This window comes from Carassius auratus, unplaced genomic scaffold (assembly GCF_003368295.1).
Source record: "Carassius auratus strain Wakin unplaced genomic scaffold, ASM336829v1 scaf_tig00214021, whole genome shotgun sequence".
NCBI lineage: Eukaryota > Metazoa > Chordata > Actinopteri > Cypriniformes > Cyprinidae > Carassius > Carassius auratus.
The window spans coordinates 1,389,318-1,403,098 of NW_020527496.1; the positions used below are offsets into that span (position 1 = coordinate 1,389,318).

A 13,781-nucleotide genomic window follows, 5' to 3' on the forward strand; every position below is an offset into this window, starting at 1 on the left:
GCTCGCTTATCAGGATCAACTAAACACTGGATTTTTTTATATGAAGTTCACAACATATACTCTACACCAAAGTAAACTTTCACAACATTCTTGAATGAATGATTTATTAGAAACATGCCGGTTTGTTATTGTACACACATTGAATTCATACCCCAAATCATGACACAAAAAAAAAAAATTGTGATTGGTTGCTTTACATGTAGGTCAGATGGCCTCTTGGGGATTTTGGGACAATGGAAGCAGCAATGGAGACTAGACCTTCTGCCATCAGTCTGAAGAAAAAGCTGTCATGAAAAAACTATTGTGAATCTGTTAAAAATGGCAGAATGGCAAATGGTTGACCTTGAAAAAACTGGTACTCATAGCATTTCAAGAACTGCTTTGCAAAATGAATAGAAAAAAAATGAGTTAACCCTTTCACACATTAGTTTAAAGACATAATTAAATTTTGACCAGTGCTGGTGCTGTTACCAGAGCTCAAGCATTCTCATTATAGCTGCTGATCACAAAGCCACCTTTATCTTTTCCTTTTATCCTCAGAAACATCAAAAAGAAGCAACAAAGAAGACTTTGAACAGAAGTCCTTCATAATGAGTCAATATCTCCCAATGGGACGACTTCCCCAAAGAGAGGAGATAAAGAATCCTTCTTTTCCCTTCAGAGGGTGTTACTTTGGTATTCCCTCCTCTTGAATATAAAACTGCCGGTTGGGTTTTGTGGACTCAAGCATAAGCTCGTAAAGGTTTCCGATCTGCTCGCTTTGAAAGTGTTTCAGTTTGTCTCTGTAGTTCTGCACAGAAAATAAGACAGAGAAAAGAAGATTACTCATGAAAATATAAGCAACTTGTTAAACTTTAGTGATATGACCAAAGCCTCAACATTTGTGTGCCTGTTTTTTTTTTTTTTTTTTTTTTTTCTTGTATTCACTTTACATTCGGACACAAGTGAGGTATTCATTTGATAGAGCACTATTGATTTACTGTAACAGACTGTGACAGAATGATGTATTTCTATTTGTTGGAGATTCATTGATTGCAATTCACATGATGAAACACAGGTCATAGGGGTTGCTGAGGGAATGTGTAAGATCAGGGAATCCACAAGGTCTAATGGAGGTCAATGCCTACTGCTCTCTCGCAGCCTGCTGAAATCACTCCCCATATCAGTGATTAACATCTGTATGAAAGGTCCACACAGGTCTACAAGTTTTAACTTACAAAACTGGCACTCTTCAACTCTCAAGTAAAATTGGCCTTCAACGTATCAGAGCTGCAGGTTCTTTTTCTTAACGGTTATTCCATTGTTGAAACAATCTGGCTCCTCAAAGTGCATTCTTCAACTATTTTCATGACGAACTTTTGGATTGTTCTTCAAGGTCTACATTCTTTTGCTACCATGGACAAAACCCAGCATCAAAATATTCTCGCAGACGGTGTTTATACTGAATGTACAGCACCACAATGAAAGAAATGAACAAACGCAGTCCGATACGTTAGTTTACAGAGGTGTAAAGAGTACATGAGAAAAAGTACAGACCTTACAGTGAAAATTTTCAACAGTGACTCAATTACAAGTCACCAATTCCAATAAAGTCTTGGAGTATCTGATTTTAACAGCATTATACAAATGTAGACTGAATAGGCTCAAAGGTGCACTATTCCTCAACACCTACGAGAAATGCCAGTGAAAAACAAGAAAAAGCTAATTCACATGAAATAGCCATGTTGACAAGTTTGGGTGAGTAAGGGCAAAACGCACAAGATATAGTGCCTTCAATGCCCTGTAGATAGCAATAACGTCTTTAGTTGCACAAAATGCTCAGTAATACAAAGTAGCCAAAAAGTTATTTAAGTAAAGTAACTAATTACATTTACTCAACTCCTTTACACCAAATGGATCAATCAAATAGACTTGGCTTGATTCAGTCTTAATGATTCCCTCACTAACAGCAAATCACCTTCAAGTCATGTCTGATTCATAATGTGTACTTACAGCTAGAGATTCATTGTACAGTTTTGCTTATATTGAAACCTATTTTGAACATTAAAACAATCACTACATTGTTAACGAATTGGTTTTGTTAATGTAAAATATTGCGGGTTAGTTATTCTCAAAAGTACTAAAAGAATCATTGACTGGAATCAGAACCTGAACAATACATAATATTCATATCCCCAATCCTTGTAAGACTCTAGTACACACAGTCTTAGACTGCCACACTAACCATATTTACACCGTACTGCTGATTCGGTCATATGAGCTTGGGTTTTCTAACATCTTAATTGAAACTTGCCCATCACATCGGTCACGATCAAACCTACAAGACATTACAGAAAGACTCATTCAGAAAAACACACTGAAAACAAAACCATTAAGAACTCTCATTCACTCTCCTTACGTTTTGGAATTTGGATGCAATTCAATTTTGGAAGCGAAACGCCATTTGTCTAAGAAGCTTCCTCCTCTACATAATGTAATTAGGTTGAACATTTGCCATGGAGTAATATTTTAAGAACGGAGGGGATGTGGGCATGCTGAATGGCAAGCTTTTTGGTGAAGCTCACCTTACACCCCACTTCCCATCACAATGACGTAATCAGGCAACCCGTTTCATGCTTGTCTGGAATAGCCTGACTTTCCCAAGGGCACAGACTTTTAAAGATCTATACCGATAAATAAATTAGCGCTATGTCCACTACTTTGTATGTACAGAATAGCTTGGAAACGTGCTGTTGAAATACCAGCGGATTCACTGTTATGTCACTAATTATTTAGAAGATGCTTTTATCCAAAGTGAAATATAGTAAAATAATAAAGTACTTTTGTTCATAGTACAATTATTACATCCCATGGGAGCAACCTGGTTAATGGAGATGGTTAATGGAGAAGGCACCAATATAACAAGCAATGTCTCCAACAAAATGAAAAGGGTTTTAAAATGTATTTTGGTTGTTTACTTAATAGAAACTTTGTGCTGACTGTGAAACACCTTTGAAGTGCCAGCGGTCCATGATGATCATATAATTCTGTGGATCTCAAACCTTCTTTGATGTGCAAAATATTTCCAGGTTTATTTCTTCATTAAGTTCATCAAGGTCAAATGAGTGAAAACCACAAGTACACTGGATTGAACCGAACAGTTTGTGCACCAGCAAATTTAGCTTGGTTTGTTATTACTTTGATGGTACTTAGATTCATGTTCGTCTTATGATTATTTTCAACCAAACCTTTTTATTTTATCACTTCACCCTTTACTCATTCATCCCCATTGAATTTTCTGGATTTCCGTGCTTTCACTGGTGTATGGTAGGAGGTACTATTACAATATTATTACGCTATTAGGTTCTATCTTCTGAAAGAGTACTGAACATCCTTTTCCAAACATGGCAAAGAAGCAGCAGAAACAAGTGATCACATATGCAAGCAGATGCATTATACATAAAATAACATGATTTTCAAGCAATAAACTGCCTAATGTTAAACTTTTGTGAAAATGATCAACAACTGATTTTATACTGCTGGAAATTTTTTTTAAATTTTTTTTTTTTATGCTGGCGTGGGAAAAGTTAATATCTAAATCTCTGTAGTAATGCACCATGGCTTGCTCGTGCTTCCGAGGTTTGAGTTTGATTCCCCCGTTTGCCACCCCAATAACTTCAGGCCTCTGATCTAATTTTGTTTTTTATTTCATGGAAGGTTTATATTGTGTTCGGTGTGATTTTTAGCATGTTGTTATGTGTCTACTATGGGCATCCAAGACTAATAGGTTAATTTTTTTTGATCCCTTCGACAAAATAAGTGTATGGAATTCATTCAACAGATTTATCATCCAACAAAAAAACGCACACATCTTTCACTCCAACACATTCTCTGTTTCTCTGCTTTTCTGGTATTCCTCAGGGAAAGCTTGTCTGTTGCAATGCGGTCGATTTATTTGGCGATGAGAAGTCCCCTGGGCGCTCTGCTTGTAACTGGATTAAAGTGAACACTCAGTGCTCCTAATCACATTTGGAGGCACGCGCTCCGTCTGTTCCTGGCTCCGTCGCCCTTCCTCGTTTTTTATTTATTTATTTTTTTTCTAGCAGTGCTAGTCACAGTGATTCACTCACCTCCGATTGAACGAGTAGGGAGGGGGGGTTATGACACACCGGCTCTTCCCAGAACTAATATAAGAGTGGACTCCTCCATTCACAGCTGAGCAGAGACCGAGTGTGAAGTAATTCCAAAACCCAATGAGCTGCTTACCTAGACAACATCTTAAAGGGACTATTTGCTCACCCTCACGTTGTCCCAGACTTTCTTTCCTCTACAGAACACATAAGATGATGTTTGGAAGAACATTGGGAACCAAACAACACTGAAGCCCACCAACGTAACACTTCAGACATTTCTCTAATTATCTTGTAATTATCATACAAGTTTGGACCAACATGAGGGTGAGTAAATGATGACAGATTTTTGGGAGGAGTTTCCCTTTAAGGCATCATCCATTTTCCTGAAACAAAAATACTCTCAACCGTTTGATTCAGGAATCCAGGTTTACAGGTTTCAAAGTGGTGACCTAATATTGTACCAAAATGGTTTCTTTCAGAAATTGTAAATCAAGTTTCAATGGTTTCATGTTCCCTGCGACCACTAAAACGCATTCTGGTGGGAACAACCATGTTTTTGACCTCGCTTCAAAGGAACTCAAAAACAGTTAATCTAATAAAAAAGACTGACTATTTTACCCATTATTTGTGTCATTTTATTATAGCAATAAGCACTGTTATTCAATGAAATTGACGTTAGATATTGGGATAGTCTTACATATCCAAAACAGGAATTACATTTTTTGTGTGCAGAGTCTATCTGGTGGCAGAAAAAAAAAATGTGTTTGATAATTCAGAATTCTGGTTTTATTCTCTCTGTTCCGAGATTATATCTCACAATTCTTATAAGGAAAAACAACTCTGCATTATTGTTTAAATTAAATGTATGATTTATAAATAGAGTACTCATAGTGGTTCATTAAGTCTGTCCATTTAAACGTCAAAAAAATATTTTGTTTCTCTTATTCAATGGATTTATACCTTCACTTGTTCCCAGTGTTTGCAAATGACGTTACTGTGACGCCTTCTCTGACTTGGTCTATAGGTACGGGTTTCAGTACCCAACCCTAGTAAATAATGAGGTGAATATTTTTGGGTAAACTAGGCAGATCAATTTAAGGTATACTTTGTGTATTTGGTCCCACTTTATATTAGGTGGCCTTAACTACTATGTACTTACATAAAAAAAAATAAGTACAATGTACTTATTGTGTTCATATTGTATTGTAAAACACTTTTGCTGAGGTGGGATAGGGGTAAGGTTAGGGAGAGGGTTAAGTTAAGTTTAAGGGTGGGTTAAGGTGTAAAGTATCGGTCAGCAGTGTAACTATAAATGTAATTACAGAAATTAAATATAGATGTAATTACATGTTGTTGTTTTTAAATATAAGTACAATGTAAAAACATGTACACATTAAGTACATTGTACTAAATTATTAATTAAAATGTAAGTACATAGTAGTTAAGGCCACTTAATATAAAGTGGGTCCGTATCTGTGTTTGCCATACTTGATCTAAAACTGCCTGCATGTACAGCAGAAATGTTGCAAATATATATATATATATATAGAGAGAGAGAGAGAGAGAGAGAGAGAGAGAGAAAGACAGTAGCTCATTTTGGAAGGAAGTGTACATGTCCTTCTTTACAAGAACAGTGTGACTCTTATTACCTGCAAGTGTGTGATTTTTACCCTCTTAAAGAGGATCTGTTACAGTCATTGCTAATCCAGGAACATGGAGTCCTCACACTGCACGACTGTGAAAAAGCAATAAGAGTCAGCTTTGTTCACACTCATGTCAGAGAAGCTGACACAAAGACCGACACAGAATCATACTGCACATGTAATACATCCTGTGAAAGTCTGCTTTTTAATAAAACATCTCCAATTTCCAGGCTTAGAGTAAAAGAAGATCTGCATCGTTGCTCCCTGAATGCACACTGCTGCATGTTCAAGAGGAGCTCATGCGCTGAATTCGATCTTTGGATTTGGCATGGAGTATTTCATATGAGCGTGATGTCAGCGCTCTCAAAAGAGGCACGATTCTGTCCCCACATGTCTGAAATAAAACTCTTATCAAGGTGATGCCGGACTGAAGTGTTATTCTTGTACACAGATAGTGTCTATATACGACTGTGCCGCCTGAGAGAAATTGATTTGTTAGTTATGGGTTATGGATGAATTGCATTAAGTTTTCAAGTTGTTGTAGAATTTAGGAAGGTGCTGCCATCGTGTGGAAGGTTTCAGCAAAGGCCTGAGTTTTCCTGACTCGTTAAGAAACTGGAGATTTGGTAACGTTTCTTGTAAAAGCAGTTTGTGTTACAATGTAACAGACTCCGTTTAACAGCACTGTTTAAAATTCATGCACACACATATCCATCTTGTTTTCATAAAGCACTGGCGACCTTATCAAGGGGGTGATAGGTTTTGGGCAACTCAAATATTTTACTCTTAATGGACAATATAGATAGAACTAATTATGAAATGACATAAAAACCTATGTGAGTCAATAAAAAAAAACTAGTTCAGCATATTGCATTTATATAAATTTAAATTAATTTTCAGTGTCCCAAAACACACACACTTTCAGTATTTTGTCTTTTAAATTATATATCACGTAATGATAACTTTTTAAAAGTATGCTGAAGTCAACTTTTTCACAAGGGCACACCTTCATGTTTAAATATGGATAAAGACGTTTATAGATTTATGTCTTAAGTGTTTAAGAGACACACCACATTTATTCAGTGTAAGACCTACAGTCTCGCTGTAACTTACGTGATTTACATTCACTTGTTTTCTCTGCAGTCAAGTGACTTTTGCCTTGTCCAAATACCCACACTTGCAGTCTTGACCACTTGAAAGCACATGCGCACGACAGGAAGTAAGTGTGCAAGACTGTCCTCCAGATCTTAAAGGTATAGTTCACCCAATGTATATCTGCTTACCCCCAGGGGATCCAAGATGTAGGTGACCTTGTTTCTTCAGTAGAACACAAACAGAGATTTTACAGTCTGTCAGTCTTATAATTGATGGGAAAGGGAATCACAGCTAAAACATACAATAAAAAAAACATACACAAACAAAACCAAGTTAAAGGGTTAGTTCACCCAATAATCAAAATTATGTCATTAAAGGGTTAGCTCAGCCAAATATTAAAATTATGTAATTTATAACATACCCTAATGTTGTTCCAAACCCGTGTGACCTGAGAGCTCTCAGTCCCTCCATTGAAGCTGTGTGTACGGTATACTGTCCATGTCCAGAAAGGTAAGAAAAACAGCATCAAAGTAGTCCATGTGACATCAGAGGGTCAGTTAGAATTCTTGAAGCACCGAAACTACATTTTGGTCCAAAAATAGCAAAAACTACGACTTTATTCAGCATTGTCTTCTCTAAAATATCTTAAACTGTGTTCCGAAGATAAACGGAGGTCTTACATGTTTGGAACAACATGAGAGTAAGTCATTAATGACATAATTTTGATTATTGGGTGAACTAACCCTTTAAACACTGCAGCTTGTGATGATACACTGATGTGTAAAGAGACAAAACGATCGGTCTGTGTAAGAAACTGAACAGTATTTATATAATTTTTTACCTCTGATTCATGTAATGTCCGAACTGTTAGAACTCTACTGAGCACGTTCTCAGCAGCAGGAAACGTGAGGCATCTTCTTCTTCTTCTTGCTATCTATCGCCACCCATCTATCAAGTGCACCATTGACACTCCTAATTGAGATTGAAGATAGAGTGTCTATGGTCCACTTGAGAAATAGGTGTTGGTAATACATTTATAAGAAGAATTCACATCTACTGCTTGAGAACACACTCAGGAGAGTTCTGAGAGTTCAGACACTGTGTGAATCAGATGTAAAAAAAAAACAATATACTGTTCAGTTTCATTGATGTCTTTACACAATCAATGTATCATCATGAACCGCAGAGTATAATTGGGTTTTGTTTGTGTATTTTATTTTAAGTTTAATATCATACATCATGTTCTGGAAATACAGGTGCATCTCAAATTAGAATGTCTTGGAAAAAAAGTTCATTTATTTCAGTAATTCAACTCAAATTGTGAAACTTTTGTATTAAATGAATTCAATGCACACAGACTGAATTAGTTTAAGTTTTTGTTTTTTTAATTGTGATGATTCTGGCTTACATTTAACAAAAACCCACCAATTCACAATCTCATCAAATTAGAATATGGTAACATGCCGATCAGCTAATCAACTCAAAACACCTGCAATGGTTTCCTGAGCCTTCAATATGGTCTCTCAGTTTGGTTCACTAGGCTACACAATCATGGGGAAGACTGCTGATCTGACAGTTGTCCAGAAGGCAATCATTGACATCCTTCACAAGGAGGGTAAGCCACAAACATTCATTGCCAAAGAAGCTTGCTGTTCACAGAGTGCTGTATCCAAGCATGTTAACAGAAAGTTGAGTGGAAGGAAAAAGTGTGCACAACCAACCCGAGAGAACCACAGCCTTATGAGGATTGTCAAGCAAAATCGATTAAAGAATTTGAGTGAACTTCACAAGGAATGGACCGAGGCTGGGGTCAAGGCATCAGGGGCCACCACACACAGACGTGTCAAGGAATTTGGCTACAGTTGTTGTATTCCTTTTGTTAAGCCACTCCTGAACCACAGGCAAAGTCAGATGCATCTTACCTGGGCTAAGGAGAAGAACAACTGGACTGCTGCCCAGTGGTCCAAAGTCCTCTTTTCAGATGAGAACAAGTTTTGTATTTCATTTGGAAAACCAAGGTCCTAGAGTCTGGAGTTAGGGTGAAGAAGCTCATAGCCCAAGAGACCAAACAATGCAGATGAGTTGAAGGCCACTGTCAAAGAAACCTGGGCTTCCAGACCACCTCAACAGTGCCACCTCCATGCCAAGCCGAATTGAGGCAGTAATTAAAGCAAAGGGAGCCCTATACCAAGTATTGAGTACATGTACAGTAAATGAACATACTTTCCAGAAGGCAAACAATTCACTAAATGTTTTTTATTATTATTATTAGTCTTATGAAGTATTCTAATTTGTTGAGATTGTTGAATTGGTGGGTTTTTGTTAAATGTGAGGCAAAATCATCACAATTTAAAAAAAAACAAAGACTTAAACTACTTCAGTCTGTGTGCTGTGCATTTAATTTAATAAACAAGTTTCACAATCTGAGTTTATTACTGAAATAAATTAACTTTTTCACGACATCCTAATTTATTGAGGTGCACCTGTAAATCATGAGACTTTTGGCCAAGATCGCGCGGGAGTTCAGTTCACGGAAACCTTTGCAATGTAAGTAAAAGATTAATAGTAATAAGATACTACATTGATGCAAAGATTAGTATATTTATTTTGCACAACATAAATTGGAACTGCTTTTTATCACTTGATTAGAAGCACTAAAAATTAAATTGTGTGTTATAGGGACTACTGAACAGACATTTAGAAATTAATTTTAAAATGCATAGTATTGAAAATAAAACTCTGTAAAACACTCGCACTTTTACAGCACTATACGTGTCCCATCAGGTAATGAAAAGTTCTACATACAAGTGTGCAAATGTGGGTATCTGGACAAGGCATTTCTGTCTTGCCTGCCATTCCGCCATGAAGAGCGTGACCTCTTCAGCCGATGCGCTCCTGTGTCTCCTGAACTCATCTTTCACACACTGGTCTGTGGGCTTATAATAACAAAGAACCTTTGTGCACTTATAAAATAAAGATAACAAACAAGGTGCGCTGTCTACAGCCGTTGTGTGCTCTGATCTTCATTTACAAACACGTAATTAAAATGAACTGTAACTCCGTGAATACTCAACGAATAGATATGAGAGAGATATCTATAGAAAGCCTGAAATGTCTACTTTTAAACTAAACAAGTGCTGCCGAAAACAAATATTCTGAGATAAAGTAATCCATATGAAAACAACGCAATGTCTGTTTTTCATATCTCCCTTCATTATATTTAATGTGACCACGCCCCCGCGCTGAACGCTCTATTCAGATTCAAACTGAAGCGCGCGGCTTGAATACGCCCACACAGAAGAAAAAGCAGCGAGACATAATACATAATTCACCCCAAAAAGATGTGATGTGGTTGAGGATTTGAGAAATGGATTTCCTCAGAAAAAAGAATGAAGCACTTTATTCAACAGGGATCATAAACATGAGTAAGTCTCTTTTTATTTATTTATACTAGTTTTCACATAAAGTGTATATATATAGATATACATGAAGTGGATAAGATGCTGTTTGTCAAATACTCAGATGTTTCAGAAGCAGAAACATTTTTCATTCAGTGCTTTATATACTGCTTTATACAGTAAAGTCAGATACCAATCATCCATGTATCCCTGCACACAAGTCACACCTCATTTTAGTTTAGTTTAGTATTACTGTAAATGTCTCTTATAAAACTTATACAAATTAAAGAACCCATTTTACTAGTCATTTTTATACATTTTATAAGAGACATCTTATCCACTTCATCTATCATTACAAATCAAAGTGTCCAACTTCAAGTTTCTATTTTCAACTAAAAACCTGAACCCGCCTGGAAATGAATCAATAACATTTGTTTTGTTAGTTGCAGTGTTGTTTAACAAGGATGTTGATCCAGGAAAAAGGTGTGAGAGACATTTGAATATTTATATAATCATCTCATTGCTTTTGCATGATGCTGCATCCAAACCAATGCATATATCAGTGCAGTATGTTAATTATTATTCACAGAAAAATAATGATTAATGTTGATTATGTCACCTTTAAACCGCCTTGGAATGAACCCCCTTTTACATAACCTGGGTGATGAAAATAGATGGAAATATAACCAGTATATAGTAAAAAAAAAAAAAAAATCCAGTGTATATCTAGTTTCAGTAATGAGTTAGGTCTAGATAGACTCTTAGCAGAGAGAAGCAATAAATAAATGAATACAGTTTATTAACCCTTTAAATGCTTTTTCTCATCTGGAAATCGACTGATTGATCCTTATAAATACATTGTTCTTTTCTTGTGTTTCCAGGGCCTGGATGCTGTTCAGATTTAGCCATCTCTTTCCACTACATAGACGCAGTGCAAATGCATACTTTAGAGTACTACACCTATCACTATACACGCATATGGATATAAATACAGATTTAACCCAGATGAACGCTCAGATAATAGACATAAGAACTAATCTAAAACAATCTAAGACAACATTCAAAATGTATTAATACATGCATACATTACTTCAATGTACCATTAAATGTAAATCATGTTATGATTATTGTTCTATACATATTAAAACAGGTTTTCCAAAGTTACAGAATAACTACTTTATTACCAAAACATTAATAAAAGCTTTGCAAACAGTGATTTGGTTCATCATAGTCCAAATATAAAATACTAGTAAAGGCAAGAAAATTGCTGGCAAATCTAGACCTCACATGTCGTTCATTTATGGAGGAGAGGATTTCTGCGTGTTTGATTATCGTGTGTAAAACTTGATGAAAAAGGTTCATTCCCAAACTCATGAGTCATTAAAGGAAACATGAATAATGAAATATGGATGAACATTAATTATACAATAAAATACAAATTTAACATACAACACTCTGCATAATATTTTAACACAAATGTTTAATGTTGCTCTTTTTGCATTTTAAATATGCATGCACTTAGGAAGAGCAGTGACTCTACATAAATGATTTTGTCATGATCAGTGCTGATGCTGTCCTGTACACAGTATTAGTCATTTAGTGCAGTGCTTTTCATCAACATAAAGCAGGGACCTCCTGTTGCATATTGTTATATTTAAGCCTGGTTTATACCATATTAATGTATTTACATACTTTATGATACTTACATTGCAAGTCATTAAGATAATTATGGATTTAGAGAGGCAGACACTTGTGGAGTTTGAGGAGGCACAGCTTAGCAGAACTTGAGCTTCTTGACATAAGGTTTGGTTGAAATAAAGATAAATGTATATTAATTTAAAATGGAATAAAAATATATGTACTTACTCCTTTATTTTATGAAAACAGGGGACATACTAGCACCTGCTTTTTCCACTTTGAGAAGTGGTAATGGTGGAGGTCAAGGAAAATTTTGTTTCTTCATGTGAACAGATCTGGGGAAAATCAGTTAGCTGATAACTGATAGACTGGAACTAGTTATTGTGATGTTTTTATCAGCTATTTGGACTCTCATTCTGACGGCACCCATTCACTGCAGAGGATCCATTGGCAAGAGTATAAGTGATGCAATGCTACATTTCTCCAAATCTGTTCACATGAAGAAAATAAACTCATCTACATGTTGGATGTCCTTTAACAGAAATCAAAATTAATAGAAATATTTACTATTTCTATGGAATGAATATTAAATTTCGTTAATTAATTAATTATTAATCCACCATCAGAAGGATTCCTTACTGTTCTCATAAAACATATGTACGACAATGAAAATGTATCTGCATAGTGCGTGATTGCAAAGTGGAGGCATGCGCTTCATCGAGAGGGTGTTATGTCTGCACACAAGTGTTTTGACAAAGGTCTTCCGTCTCGAAACGATTGCTGTTGCCTTGGCATCCACCATACCAGAACTGTGCGCACGCGTTGGCCTCCGGGTCGTAGTACCACATCACCCTGTACTCCCTACATGGCCCAGGATCCAATCCCAGCATACAGCCTACCTCTGAAAAACAACAACAACAACAACATACATCTGAAGTACTTCAAACTCAACAAAATCAGGATTCTGCCGAAATTTAAATGTGAACATGCAAGATGCATGTGCATGTTAATACCAGGTGCAAACATCAGTCAGCCTGTGTCTACCTTTCATGAAGGAGTTAGGCTGAGGGGCCGGTGGAGATCGCGGAGCTGGGTTCATTTCTGGAACAGGCCGCCAGTTTATGGGCGTCTGGGGTTCGGACACTGAGATGGAGTATCGTCTCGTCCTATCTCCAACTGGGGCATCTGTCACCTTAGGAAGCTCATTTAAAGACTCGTCAACGAATGCATTCCAGTTGTTGTTATTGTTAATATCCATCTTGTCATAGTCATCTGGAGAAGAAGTGGTCTCAAACTCAGTTGGAAGTGCAGCCTGTGATAAAGAGAGACTTTCAGACTGTGTGGCATTGGACCGGGCAGAACTTCTCATCTGGAAACACAAGCTCTTTCCAGCTCCTTCAGCTAAAGTTGACATTATGAATTAACCTGGATCATTTCACGTGCACACTCTTCTCCATATCAGTGTTTCTGTTCTTAAGCTTATAGTCTCTTTTCATATTTTATGATGTTATGTGACTTTTATCAGATCTATTAATTGATTTGATCTTTGGATGCGTTTGATTACTAAATTTCTTAATTTTAGTTAAATTATCACAATGTTTCATTATTTCATTCACTTGTTTAATTAAATCATGTCTGTGTTTTAATAATTCTAATCTTAAATAAATTGTGACTTAGATTCTGATTTAGTTCAATTTAGTTAAAATGTGATTTATCTAAAAAATGGAATTAATAAACACATTGTAAACACAATATAAGATCAGTGTTGTGGGTAACACTTTACATGTGACACAAGTTACATAATCGTATTACTTTTTTTCCAAGTAAGTAGTGAAGTAATGCATTACTTTTAAATTTCTACGTTTTTTTGACTGACTCTCCTGTCAGTGTCAAAG

At 36.2% G+C, this 13,781-nt stretch overlaps 2 protein-coding genes across 2 annotated transcripts in view; both read right to left on the minus strand.

The window, feature by feature from the left end:
- Positions 1–373: 373 nt before the first annotated feature.
- On the minus strand, positions 374–10,556 carry LOC113090808 (succinate dehydrogenase assembly factor 3, mitochondrial-like). The gene is made up of 4 exons (XM_026256413.1): positions 10,550–10,556; positions 9,700–9,779; positions 4,279–4,306; positions 374–843 (listed from the first exon to the last, which is right to left on the minus strand). Exons 1-4 carry the CDS (start codon positions 10,554–10,556, stop codon positions 668–670), a joined length of 291 nt encoding a protein of 96 aa, XP_026112198.1. The 3' UTR covers positions 374–667.
- A 1,358-nt stretch (positions 10,557–11,914) lies between these two features.
- LOC113090827 (collagen alpha-1(XXVIII) chain-like) overlaps positions 11,915–13,781 on the minus strand; it is a 29,630-nt gene continuing 27,763 nt past the window's right edge. The window contains exons 33-34 of the mRNA XM_026256438.1: positions 12,931–13,198; positions 11,915–12,787 (exon numbers count right to left, since the gene is read on the minus strand). Of these exons, the coding sequence (XP_026112223.1) occupies positions 12,615–12,787; positions 12,931–13,198 (441 nt within the window). The 3' untranslated portion in view covers positions 11,915–12,614. The remainder of the gene's footprint in view (positions 12,788–12,930; positions 13,199–13,781) is intronic.